This window comes from Pteronotus mesoamericanus, unplaced genomic scaffold (genome assembly GCF_021234165.1).
Source record: "Pteronotus mesoamericanus isolate MK-2021 breed Mesoamerican mustached bat unplaced genomic scaffold, CSHL_Meso_final contig_68, whole genome shotgun sequence".
In the NCBI taxonomy this organism is placed as follows: Eukaryota; Metazoa; Chordata; class Mammalia; order Chiroptera; family Mormoopidae; genus Pteronotus; species Pteronotus mesoamericanus.
In genome coordinates, this window is record NW_026555234.1 from 25,557,365 (window position 1) to 25,571,031 (window position 13,667).

General features: G+C 40.8%; 1 protein-coding gene across 13 annotated transcripts in view; it reads left to right on the forward strand.

The window, feature by feature from the left end:
* Nucleotides 1–13,667, forward strand: part of LIMCH1 (LIM and calponin homology domains 1) — a 311,063-nt gene that overhangs the window by 115,897 nt on the left and 181,499 nt on the right. For all 13 annotated transcript variants that reach the window (XM_054582121.1, XM_054582104.1, XM_054582106.1 and 10 more), the window contains exon 2: nucleotides 6,780–6,850. In XM_054582121.1, the coding sequence (XP_054438096.1) occupies nucleotides 6,780–6,850 (71 nt within the window). The remainder of the gene's footprint in view (nucleotides 1–6,779; nucleotides 6,851–13,667) is intronic.

Here is a 13,667-nt window from a genome sequence, read left to right on the forward strand (position 1 = left end):
ATCCAGGTACCAGTATTTTGTCAGCCAATAGAATCTCCTCTTAAGATCATTATAGTAAGTTTTCCAAAATTTACATAGTTAAAATCTTCTTCAGCCCTTCAGTTTGAGTAGACTATAGTTTATCCACCAGATTACTTTTTTAAAAACCCTGAAGCTTAATGAAAACATATCTGAAATACAATTTGTTTAAATGGTAATTATCAGGCTGAGACTGATTCTTGGCAGTCTTTGCCTGGTCATGGCAATTATATAATAAACAATGGTAACAAAATAATTAGTGAAGTATAGCATTGTGATATACAATGTGTTACCTTATAAACACATCATAAAGATGTTACCATAAGTTGTGTGATTTCTTTGTTAGACTTTTTTTTTTTTGGTTAGTCCTTCATAGTTCAGTTATTTGAATGGTTTAGAGCAGTGCTATTGACATAGACAAATTCAGAAACATAATAACCTTTCAGTTCTATGGGGAGAAAATTGAAACACAGCTGAGCTTACTCAGTAATTACTTGCATAAAGTAGTGTGATAACACATCATAATGTCCTCTTTTTTTCTGCTTTTGGTTTAATTGCTAAGCTACATGAAATCTTTTCCTTTAAAACCATCAGGGTTTAGAGAAATCATCCATTCGCTGAGTGTTTTAATCTGACACGTGTCCCTTCAACAAACATTGGTTAGTCACGAAAGGGAATTAACCCTATACCATAAAGCAGGCGAAAAACAATCTGATATTGGGCTTTCCTGAAAAGCATACAGGGCGTGGCTGGTGACATAATTGCCCCCACAAGTGTTTCTGAGGATCCTCTTGAATGACAAGATGTATGCAAGTTCATTAGGCCCACCCTTCAAACCACGGCATTATCTCGATTTGTCCATGCATTCCAATTCGTTTTTGGTGTTCTATTGTTATTGTTTGGGCTTTGCTTGTTTGTTTTTATGTCGAATACTTTCAGGGAACTGCAGGAACTGGCTTTTGCTGTGAGTGAAATGGAAAGGCACGGGGTGGGGGGTAGGGTGTTGAGTGGAGCAGTGGCAAGATCTAACTTGACAGGATTACCCGGGCTGCAGTGTTGAGAAGAGGTAGAAGGGAGGCAAGGGCAGAAGCAGCGAGGCCAGTTGAGAGACTCTCTTCTAAGTACCAGATGACGGAGTAAGGTGCTGGAGTGGAGGCAGTGAGAAGTGGCGGGGTTCTGGCTGAATTCCGAAGGGAGAATCAACAGGATTTGTTGGTGTGGATGCTTGGGTATGGCAGATCAGGGTCAAGCATGGCTGAGCTAGACAATTGCAAGGATAGAGTTGCAAGGATTAATTGATCCAGTGCGTGAGGGTCAGCACGGTTGTGGAGAGCAGAATTTGGGGGAATGACATAAAGTGCTCCTGACGTTTCATGCTGCTCTTCCCTGCTAGCCCCTGAATGTTCCTGAACCTGGGCTCTCTGCCCACCCACTCCATGTCCCAAGTGCCATCTCAGGCTCTTTTTAAGAGCTCTGCTAATTTTTCCATCCTGCTCTGTGTCCTTGGAGAGTGATCCCAAAGGGATGGCTTGGCCAGTGTCTTGTCTGAAAGGTTCCCAAGAGTCCTCAGTCAGTCAGAATCCAGGTGGGAAGGTTAGTGAAGAGTTAGGGTGATCACTTTTCACTTCCCCTGCTCATGAACTTGGGTAATGGTGGTTGATTCTTGGCAGCTATTCTGTTTTTTTAGAGTAATGGGTTATACTGTCACAAGGGAACAGTAATTAGCAGTCTTTATAGTTACATATATAATGTATGATACTGTAAACACATCATAAAGATGTTGCTGAGAGGGGTTGTTGAGTCGGGTCATCCAAAATCCCAATTCCAAAGGAAGGTCCTCCCTTTCTGATTCGCAAATGCTGGCTTAGTTTAGTGTGCTAGGTCAGGGCTTTGTAAAATTTACTGTGCCTGTGAGTCACATGGGAATCTTTTTAAAGTGCTGTTTCTGATTAAGTAAGTCTTGGAAGAGGGTGAGAGGAATTAGAGTTTGTTTTTTAACATTAATTTTAGTGAAGATGCTGCTGTTGCTGATCTAAAGACAGTAATTTTAGTGGCATTGTCCTTGTTGAATTTCTCGGGTGTATTTACCTGTTGACTTTCCTAACGAAGGTGCCCCTATTATACTCAGTAACTTGGGCTTGGAAGAATGGATGGCGTTTGATCAGTGGGAGCAATGTGAAGGCTATGCTGGGACCAAGTGGACACAGGAGAGGGAGAAGGAAGGAAAGGATGGGGAACAGAGGCAGAAGTGAGCACCTTCCTGCAGATGCATGGTGCCTATTTCTGTCTCCAGAATTGGGAGTCTAGGAAATGGAATTTAATCAAACTACGTCTTGGAGGATTTTGATGAGCACACTGACATTGGATTATTAATCAACTCGACATGTTTTACTGCCTATGCATCATAGGCAAGAACATTTTAAATAGTGCGTAGAGCTTTTAGGTGGTCTGTGGGCCACCAATATTTTATTATACTCTTAGTAGTCATGTTACTTTCTATTTATCATAAGGGTTTAGGCATCTGCTTTCTTCACCAGTCTATGAGCTTTCTGCCTCCAGTAACTATGTCTCATGTGAGTCTCTATCTCTAGGCCTTTTCGTCATCATTGCTTAGTAAATGGAGATGGGCCTGTGTTAGCTTAGAGATTCTGTAAAAAATGTAACTGAACTGTTTTGGGTTCTCAGTGTTAGCACCATTTACTCTAGAACATAATATTTTTAACAAAAATGTAAAGACCTGGGAGGGGGAAATGTTTTCAAAACTTTCTAATCATTTCTTGGTGAATGAGGTTAGTTTTATAGAAAATAGTGATGTTTTGAGACTATCAACAGGACTAATAGATCCAGGAAAGAAAATGTTAAGGTGTTTAAAGTCTACATTTAAAATCTTAGCTTTTTAAAGGGTATCTTTCTTAATGTGTTTACTTTGGGAAAAAGCTAGATGTTTGTAAACAGTAAAGAACTATTTTTTATTCATTTTTTTCTCACCTTCTCTCAAGTAAGAAAAAGAGGAAATTAATAAAGTGATTCCCTCCGTCCCTCCCTCTCTTCCTTCCTTTTTCAGGTAATACGTTATATTGGCTTGTGATTTGCCTTTCTAGTGGGAGGAAGGAGAGGTAATGAGGATGTTTTATAATAGACCTAGAACTCTGGTTTGCAAGGAAGAGTTGGGACCACTTAGTTTCCTTAGACTGCTCTTTAGAACACAGGCAGACTAACAAACAAAAAACTGTTTCATTAAAGTAACATGTATTAATTGTAGAAAGTTTTAGAAAAATAAGAACATTTTTATTATTTTTTTAAAAAAGATTTTATTTATTTATTTTTCAGAGAGAAGGGAAGGGAAGGAGAAAGAGAGGGAGAGAAACACTGATGTGTACTGGTTGCTTTTTGCATGCCCCTAGGTGGGGGACCTGGCCCACCACCCAGGCCTGTGCCCTGACAGGGAATCCAACAGGCAACCTTTTGGTTTGCAGGCCAGCGCTCAATTCACTGAACCACACCAGCCAGGGTGAAAATAGGGAAAATTTTAAAGAAGAAAATTAAAATCACATCTGATTTCCATCATGAAGAGATACCATATTGACATATTTCGTGTGTGTGTGTGTGTGTGTGTGTGTGTGTGTGTGTGTCTGGTAATGTCTTTGGTTTTGGAAGCAGGGCAATGTTGCCCTAAATTATTAGGCAATAGAATGAGTTGGTGAGTATTCTTTCCTCATCAGTTATCTGGAAGAGTTTGTGTAGAGTTGCATTATTTCTTCATTAAATATTTGCTATAATTTACCAGGCAAACCTTCTGGACCTGGCATTTATGGAGGGGTTGGGGTGGAGATTATCTGTTTCTTGGTTGCGTGAACTTTGATTGTTCGTATCAAAGAATCTATCCCATTCATCTAAGTTGGTGAATTTGTTACAGATGGGGAGGGAGAGACCTCAGTCAAGAGGCTCCTTCCCCTGCCTCGGTTCTTGTCTCACTCGCATAAGAATGATGCAAGCAAGAGACAAACATGTATAGTGGAAATGAAGTAGCAAGTTTATTCATGAAACACATATGAGCACGGAGCTGCAAGCAGGCACCCAGCAAGTCTAAAAGCCTCACATATAGAGGGAAAAAAGTTGTTAGTAAGTTTGTTCTCTACACTTGAACCGAGGCTACAAGTGGGTACATAACTAACCTAAGGACCCTAGCTATTGAGATTCAGGGATTATATACTTTAGCTAGCTTCTAATTTCCCTCCCTCCCCCTTTTACATCTTGGGAATAATGTACAGCTAGAAAGGCTCTCTTTCTCAGTTAGTAAAGGCTCTTCATCCCAGTTAGTGAAATTATTACAGAAGCTCCCTTTCCCAGCATAGAATCTCCAGGACTGACCCCTTCCTCCTGTGCTACTTTGCTTCTAATGTGTGGGACACCCAGCGATCTTATCAAACCGAGCTCAGGGCTGCTGAGTTCATGGGAGAGGCGTGTCCCCCTTTTGTTCCCAGCCTCCTGTATTAAGTTCTTTGTTACATTGTAATGGTGACGGCCCTGCCTTTATTCCCCCTCTGGCCACTCGTTCCTAGCTGCCACCTAACAAATTTATTGCCACAAATTTACTTATACTATTTCTTTGTTAACCTTTTAATGCCTAAGGAATATGAAATGATGTCACCTCTGTCATTCCTGATATTGATAATTTTTCTCTTTCTTTTTTTTGGCTAAAAACCAAAGGTTATCAATTTGATTAGTTAATGGTTTATCAACCTGTCTGAAGAGTTATTATTTTCTTATTCTCAAAGAAACTGCTTTTGATACCATTGATTTTTCTGTGTGATTGTTCAGCTCTGATATAAAGTAATTTTTTGCTTTTTCTGTTTAATTTAGGCTTAATTTGCTTAAGATGGGAGCAAAATTCACTGATTTGAGATCTTGTTTTCTGATATAAATGTTTGGTGTTATACAGTTTCCCCAGATACTATTTTAGTGTCTTTCTATACATTTTTATATTGCCATATTCTTTCACTACAGAATACATTCTAATTTCTTTTGATTCCTTTTCTAATCAATGGGTTGTGTAGAATTGTGCTACTTAGTTTAAAAGTATTTGTGGATTATTCCAGAGATATTTCTGTTGTTAGCTTCTGATTTAATTTCATTGTTGTCGGTCAGGTAACAATTTTTTTTTATAAACTGAGATCTTTTAAGTTTGTGGAGACTTGTCTTCTAACCCAGAAATTAATATATTTCAATAAATGTTCACTGTGAACTGAGGAAGAAAAATGTGTATTCTGCTGTTATAAGTTGGAGTGTTCTAGAAATGTCAATTAAGTCAACTTGGTTGATAGTCTGAGTCAACTCTTCTTTATCCTTATTGATTTTCTGTCTGCTTATTTTATCTGATTTCAAAGAGAGATATTAAATCTTTGACTCTAGTTGTGAGTTTGTCTATTTCTCCTTGCAAGTCCATCTATTTTGGCTTATGTATTTTGAAGATTTTGATTTTCTGTTTGCTTATTCTGTGTTTTCAAAGAGTTGGATTAAATCTTTGACTGTAGTTGTGAATTTGTCTATTTCCCCTTACAAGTCCATCTATTTTGGCTTATGTATTTTGAAGTTTTTTTTTTAAATTAGGTGCAAAAATGTTAAGATTGCTCTGTTTTCCTGGTGAGCTAAACTATTTGTCATTATGAAATGACTTTCTCTGTCTCTGAATTATTCTTTGTTCTAAAATTTCCTTCGTCTGACATTACTGTGACTACTCAACATTTTTTGACTAGTGTTGGCATGGTATGTCTTATTTTATTCTTCTATTTTAACCTTCTATCTTTATATCTAAAGTGCATTTCTCAATAGCATCACATTGTTGGATCTTGCTTTTTTTAAAAATCCAATCTGACAATCTCTGTCTTTTAGTTGGGGATGTTTGGCCCATTTATATTTAATACACTTACTGATATTGTTAGGTTTAAGTCTACAGTATTACTATTTCCTTTCTATTTATTCCATCTGTTCTGTATTCCTTTCTCTATTTTTTCTTTTTGTCTTTTTTAATTGTTAGACTGTTTTCTGATTTAATCTCATTTCTTGGTTTATTAACTGTAACATTTTTTATTTTGCTACTTAAGAGGGGGCTTTAGAGTTAATAGTATGCATATTTACATGGCATGTTGTAGATGATCAAAAAATATTTATTGAATGAACACATGAATGCCCTAGAGCCTAGGCCAAAGGGCTGCTGAGAGGTATCCAGACTGGCCCTTCGTCCTGTGCTGTCCAAGTGCATTCTTTCCCAGGATTTATTTCCCTCTTTCACATCTTGTTACTGGGGATAATAGCTTTAATCTTTCTGTCTTAATCTTAGTCTCTTGAGGTTAGGGGCCTGTCTTCCTTCCTCTGCTGCCCCCTTAACATTTTAACAAATAGAGACTTTGTCCTTAGGTGGTACTTCCTGCAGGCTTTTTTGAAAGTATATGGATGAAAGAGTGGGTGGCCTGGACTGATCTGTATCAGGAACATCTTTATCAGGAAGATAAAGGAACATCTTTATCAGGAAGAACAGATATTTTTAAAGCTAATAGGCAGGGAAAAAACCTTCAAAGAAATGGTCTAAATTTAACATTAGCTGATCTAAGCAAAACTATACATGGAATTCAGAGCTGATTTTTACCATTCTTAAAATGTTACCAGTTATTTCAAGGCTCTTAAATATATATAAATATATAATCACTGTGCTTCCTGATTAAAAAACGAAAAATTTATGCTCTCTTTTTTTTCTTTTCCAGCAAGTAACCGGCAGGAGCTTTGGTGATAAAGATTTTCGGACAGGCTTAGAAAACGGAATCCTTCTCTGCGAGTAAGTACAGCCTGTATCCAGTTGGTTTGTATTCAGAGAATTATTAATGCTATTCAGTTTGCAGCTAAAACTTCCAGTGTTTTGTTTTGAATTTAATCAGTTTGAACCTCAAACTTAAAAACAAAACAAAACAAAACACTGGGCTAAGCAGGAAACATTAGTAGGTGAGGGAGTCAGTGGTCAGTGGGCGGTGATGGGCCCTGCGGCAGCCTCAGACCAGAAAAAGAAGGAGCGTTTGGTAGCCGCTACTCAGCTCCAACCCACTTTCACTAGGTAAGAATTCAGGCCCAGGTAATGGGAAGGATGTGGATGGAATTGTGGCAAAAGCTGCAGCTTTTCTCCCCTCATCTCCCCTACCCCCACCCCAACAAAAGCAGCTTGTACCAAGTGCAAACAGTGCTTCTATTTACTCCCAAGCATGCCAGGTAATGTTCCTCACTGGGTCTGCTTCCCTGAACTAGTTTTAATATACTTGATTTGTGCTGTTGGCAGAATTCAAGTATGAATCATAACTGCAGTGTTAAATTTTTATGTTTTGAACCTGGGCTTTGTCATGGGGTGCTGCTGGGATGCTGGGCTCAAGAGCCTTCTGTGAAGTAGTACTGGACACGAACTGGAACCTTAATACTTACAGGTGGATGGACATAAACTTCAAATCGAGATTTCAAATTTGTAACTTATTTTATAGGTTCTGTAATTGCGGTACTGATTGTTGTTTTGTTGAAGTGAAGTGTAGCTACATGAAATGCACAGCTCCAAAATTTACAATTGGATGAGTTTTGAAAATGGTACACATGCCTGTAACTTGTACCCTGATCAAGACATAGAACAGGAAGTTCCCCCATGTCCCTTCCCAGTCACCTCAATCACCTGTAGAAGGCGCTGTTCTGATGTCTATCATCACAACACCCATTTTATGTTTTCTTGAACTTTATGTAAACAGAATCACATGGAATGCACTCTAATTTTAGCGACTTTCAGAATGTTGTTTGGGACCCACCAATGATGTAGCTGAAAGAGCATGGGTTTTGGAGCCAGAGGACTAGATAGTCAGGTCCCTACTTAACCCCTTAAGTAAGTTAACCTCCTCTAGTCCCTCTTTCCCCTCTCTAAAACGATAATAAAAACTGTATACCTGTTGCCTATTCCACAAATTTTTTCATGTGTGAATTTCAACAGGATCCTGTGGATAAAGTCTCCTAAAAATTACATTTGTATACGGATGTTGGTTATTATGCAGCACCGGTCACCACATTTCCTGCCAGCACCCTTCCCCCGCCCTCCCGTCGCCCCCGCCCCCTCCTCACTGCCTTTCTTTCTTCAAAGAGAAATTGACATCTCTGCTAGCTGATTCCATACCTTCCTTTCTACGAAGACTTCTCATACTTACGTGTCTCACCAGATCTTTTCTCTTTATTAAATCTAAGCCAGAGCTCATCTCACAGGTGAACCATAATCGGTTTAGCACCCCACCAGAGATGACCCCAGACAGGCTCCTACCGCTTCCCTTGTATTCTAGCACCTGCTTCTCCAGTGATTCTGGGCTTATCCCTCTCCTGGTGTTAACAGACTAGCCAGAATATGATCTAATTTATGTCCCTAATGCGTTCTTAATCTGAGGAAGTGCATCTTTGATACCAATTTTTGTTTACCTAACATTAGCCCCAAAGTTTCTTGTGGGCCTCCGCTTCTCCACTACATCTCCATGAATAAAATCTATAGGGGGTAATGCCTGACTTTGGATTGAGTAGACTCATCTGAAGGCAAGGCTCTTGTTCTAAAGACATTTGCATGTAGAGGATTTGATTTTTACCTAAATGAAGATGTTGAGTTGCGGGATGGATTCTCTCAGGTGTGCAATGCCGCTATCCATTGGGCTTTTGTAAACACATTAACGAATGTTAGGGCTGTAACAGAGTGGAGAGACAGGGTTTAAGTCCAGGCCATGATTAGGAAATAGTATCGTTAGACAACGTGGAGGCGCAGATTATAGCAGAGGTCTCTTTAAATACGTAAAGGGCTTGGACAGCAAACAGCATGGTGGTGAAATGGAGAGAACTGGCCGATTCAGGACATGGACATGTGTACCTGTCCGGGTAGGCAGGACACCACCCAGGATGAGTTAGTTTGTCTAAGTCCCACAGAGCAATGAGACACAAAAACATGACCCAGCAGCCGCATGCACTGAAGGGTGGTAACAACGGAGGGAGGTTTCCTCTCTCCCTTTTGGTCAGGGCCTGGCTAGGTTTGGTCTGAGTGTATTGGGCTGCTGCAGACTGAGATCAGCAGGTGCGTTTTCTGGGGCTTGTCTCCAGAGGCCAGTCTGGCCAGGAGGGGGCTTGCACTGTTCCAGGTGTGCAGCTGGCTGATGGCAGGGCCTAAATGGCAGGCAACAGCCTGGAGGGTCTCAGGAAGGGGGGCGGGTTCCCAGCAGTGGATCCGTGCAGGTTTTAAACACCTGTCTTTGGCAAGTGAAGTACACTTGAAATCTATATAATTTTGTTAACCAATGTCACCCCAATAAATTCAATAAAATATTTTTTAAAAAGCTTAAATCTGTGCCACTCTCTAGGACCAGAGAGAATTTCTGGGATGCAGCTGGCGAAGGCATTCTGCCTCCTTAATCACTGCTAATGCAGCCACATTTACAAATACAGAACCCCAGCTGACAACTGTTCTTCCTTTTGTTCCACAAACTCTCATCTCTTTGTCTGAGTTGGATCGGCTCTCGATGTTGGTTGCAACTGCGGAGGGACATCATGCTTTTGTTCACTAAAAATTTCCTGACTTTTTTATGAGCCTGGAGTAAATTCATAGTCCTTGTCAAACTAAAGGTCATCTTCTGGGGCTGGAGCCTGGTTTTCTTCTTACCAGCTTGGTTCCAAACTTACCTGCAGCCTATGAGGACTATTATACCCATTGTACGGTGGAAGTAGCTGAGGCACAGAGGGTTACCTAACTTGGCGACAGTTATACAGATAAGAACGTTTTGAACGCAGAAGTCTCATTTCTTAGCTCTTGTTGTTCCCCACTGCCCTGTGTCTAGAGATGGGATTTTAATGGGAGAGAAAAACAAGAGGTTGGGGGTAGTGTTGGAATGGAATTGGTGCCAGAAAACCTGGAGTGTGGGGGAAGGGCAGTACAGAGGACAACCGCTCGGTCTCACTGGGTGGGTGGTCTTGGAAAGTGTGAGCATCAAGGGCCTCCCTGTCCTTCCTAAAATAAGAAGCCGTGCCCAGTCAGAGTGAGGACACGAGAGGATAGGAAGCCATGGTCAGTGGAGGGTGTAGGTTTCAGTGTTCTTAGGCGGAGCCATCAAAACCAGGTGGAGACACTGAATGGTGGACCTGTACTAAAAATAAAAACTATGACTACAGGAGAAAGAAAAGAATGGCACCTGCAGACAGCATTGTAGATGGAAATTGACTGGCCTCCAAATCACCTTGGGAGCTCTTTTACTTTGCCTGCGAAGTGCAATGCACATGGCTTCTCGCATGCACATGGCTTCGCATATGCACCCCCGTGTAAACAGTAATACTTATGCATAAATGCATAGCTTACAGTAATAGCAAGTATAAAAGAGAGTGCATATGCCAACTAGAATTCTAGTGGATGCGTTTTTGCTGTAATCATCTCTCTTCCTCTGTTGCTTTTGCCAAGTGTGTATAGTTGAAGTTTGAGAGCTTAATGCTCAAATGACATGAACTCTCCACTGAGCATTAGAGACCTGGGGTCAAAGTGTGACAAAACTGCAAATGTGTGACAGTTGTCATACTGTTAGAAATGTTCACTGAATACTGCATTGTGTCCCTGAGGACTTCAGGGGTTCAAAAGGAAGGCTGCAAAGAGACCGTCCCCTAAGGAAGCCCTTCCCTGTACAGAGCCCCTGATGAGGGCCATCCGCTTCCCTGCTCCCGGGTCAGACTTCTGAAATCGCTCCAGAAGGGAAAATTTCTGACTTCTTTCCTGACTATGACTCTATTATTTAGATAGAACTCTATGAAATTCCATCTCTATCAGGGGCTGGCAAATCATGACCCTTGGTCTGTTTTTGTACTGGCCTTCCTTCTAGCAAAAAATGACTTTTACATTTTTAAAGAATTGTAAATAAAACAAGACAAGAGTTTGAATGTGGGTCCTAGAGCCTCTTTACTATCTAGTCTTTTACAGAAAAAGTTGGCCAGCCCGTATGGACTATGGATTTTAGACGTAAATTGGTTATCCTCATGAAGTTAAGTAATTGAGTTTGGGGAGTGCAAAAATGCTATCTGGGTAAAACAAATAATTTTTTACAAAAGCTTTTCTCAGGAGTTTCTTTATAATTCCACCCCCACCCCACCTGCAGTTCTGACCTTTTAGTTTGAAATTTTCAAACTTATAAAAAAAGTTACAAGGATGATGTAAGAATTACCCATATATCCTGCAACTAAATACAGTTACTATCATTTTGCCATACTTGTGTTATATACATTATATATATAATAAAAGCCAGTACAAATCCTTTGATGAGAGAACATAGTGGAAAGTGAGTGCATTTTTGGGAACCTTAGGTTGAATTCTATGAAAATGTTGTATTAGTAGCCCAAATCATGCGGTTCAACCTAGTGGACAGACCAGAACTTAGATTTGCCTGCTGTATGTCCTTAGGCAAGTTACCTAACCTCCCTGAACACCAGTTTCCTCATCTATAAATGCAGATGTAATTGCACCTAATTCCTAGGGGTGTTCTGGGGATTAAAGGAATTAAAAATGTTATAAAACTCTTCGTTTAGTGCTTGGAACCTAGCAGACACTCAAATGTTAACTTTTCCCCTCTGTCTGTGAAATGGGGAAGTGACTGCCTCTTATGGCCCCTGAGAGACCCCAGTGAGAGAGTGCTGTAAAGTGCTCAGCAGTGTCTGGCTCTTGTTGGCACTCTGGGTCACTGGCTATTCTCATTAATATTGTTGGAAACAGGCCTGAAGTCAGTTATGAATATGACATAGTCAATGGAACTCAGTGTCCTGGGCCCATCAGCTCTCTGTCTGGGGCTGCCGACAAGCCACAGGAGGGACGAATTGAGATTTTACTTTCTGGCTTCCCCTGCCCAGCCTGCGATCAAAAACTGGGCAAGAAGGTTTGGGTCCCTTACAGGCTTGATCATCTGTATGTAATGAGTGTTGGCTGGCAGGGCTGGAGGCCGAGAGGGATTGTTTTGAAAACAGTAAACTTGACCTCTATGGTGATGTCATTTCCTCCTGCTCCCTCCAGCCCGTTGCAGTTTCTTTCTTTGAGAAGCTGTTCCAGGGTGGTCCAGGCAGACTTAGTGGGTTCCTCTCTGGCTTCTGATGACCTCTACTGCTGGCACTTAGCTTCAGCTCATTGTCCCACATCTGCTTACTGCCCTAGGTGGGAAGCTTCCTGAAGACCTCTTCTGTTTCCCTTTGAATGTCCCTCACTGGACACTGGTGTAGCATATAATACACCTAGTTACTGACACATATTGACTAAGCTGAGACCAGTGGTAAGATTTCTGCCTAGGCTGCCTCACCATCAGTGACCTTAACTTTCTCCCAATCTTAACATCTTCACTGTCATCCTTAATATTATCTGCTATCTCTGTCCCCTCTCCTTCTCTCTCTTCCCCTTCCTTTCCTCTTAGTCTCTCTCTGCCTCTCTCTCTCTCTCTCTCTCTCTCTCTCGCTCTCTCCCTCCCTCTGTTTTTCCCTCTCTCTCTCACACACACACCATACACACACTTTTACACAAAGAATGGAACCATCCCTGAAAACTCAGAGGTCAAGGTCTGGAAGTACTGGCTTTCTTTATGTGTGTGATGCTCCGAGACAGCGCCATTTTCTTTGGAGTCATAGAGGTGAACTTAGGGTTTGTTCTGCAGACATGTTTTCATTGAGTGCAGAGTCTGAGTAGGTTACTCTGCAAATAAATGACCAATAAAGAATGCCTCAGTGGATTTTTGTCTCAGTTCCTATGTTCCTGGAATGATTTTCTGAAGATAAGAAATCTATTGGCAAACACTTGTTTATATCGTTGTTGATTAATGAGCTGCTTAGTCTAAGAATGAGGGTTTGTCTTGGATTCTTGTCCTGATTTCAGCATAAGATGTGGCGTGCACAGATATGCATGAGTCTCTAGGACAGGTTGGGAGTTGATGGTGTAGCTTTCCAAGGAGACGTTTTGTCATTCAGAGGAGGATTTGTTGGATATCGACCATGTGCTGCACAGCCCCAGATTAGGCACCAAGGGCTGTAAAAAGGAAATACAAGCCTTGATCCCTGATCTTCAAGAGTGTTATAATGTGCTCAGAGATTGAACAAACACACACAAAGCTGTTGTTAAGTGTCAACCAATGTATGAGTAAATGAAAAGGGGACCAAGATTTAATAAGTTAAACAAAGGGAGATTTTTATAGTTTGGGAGATGGTTATTGGGGAAATGTTACATCAAGTGAATTTTATATTAGATGAAAATAGAGTAAGGGAAAGAGTGTGGTATCCTGCCCAGGAAAACGAGCAGGAGGAGAGGTTTGGACTGAGTTTGCTGTGTTTAGCATATTGTACATACATAAGATCTGCTTGTCAATGTGGGAAGAACTTTTCTTCCTTTGATCAACTAACCTTTTAAAAAACCTGCTTATAAGTGTGCTAAGTTACTAGAATGACTAGTACACTGCAATAAAATCATGCACCAGTGATGCCCTGGTCAGATCTGCCATCTAAAGCCTTATTCCACATGGGTCATGAACTTCAGGTTCCCTTGTGGAAGTGATATTTAGGTGGAGAAGTGACTATAGAGTAAATATTAGTCAGAGAAAAGG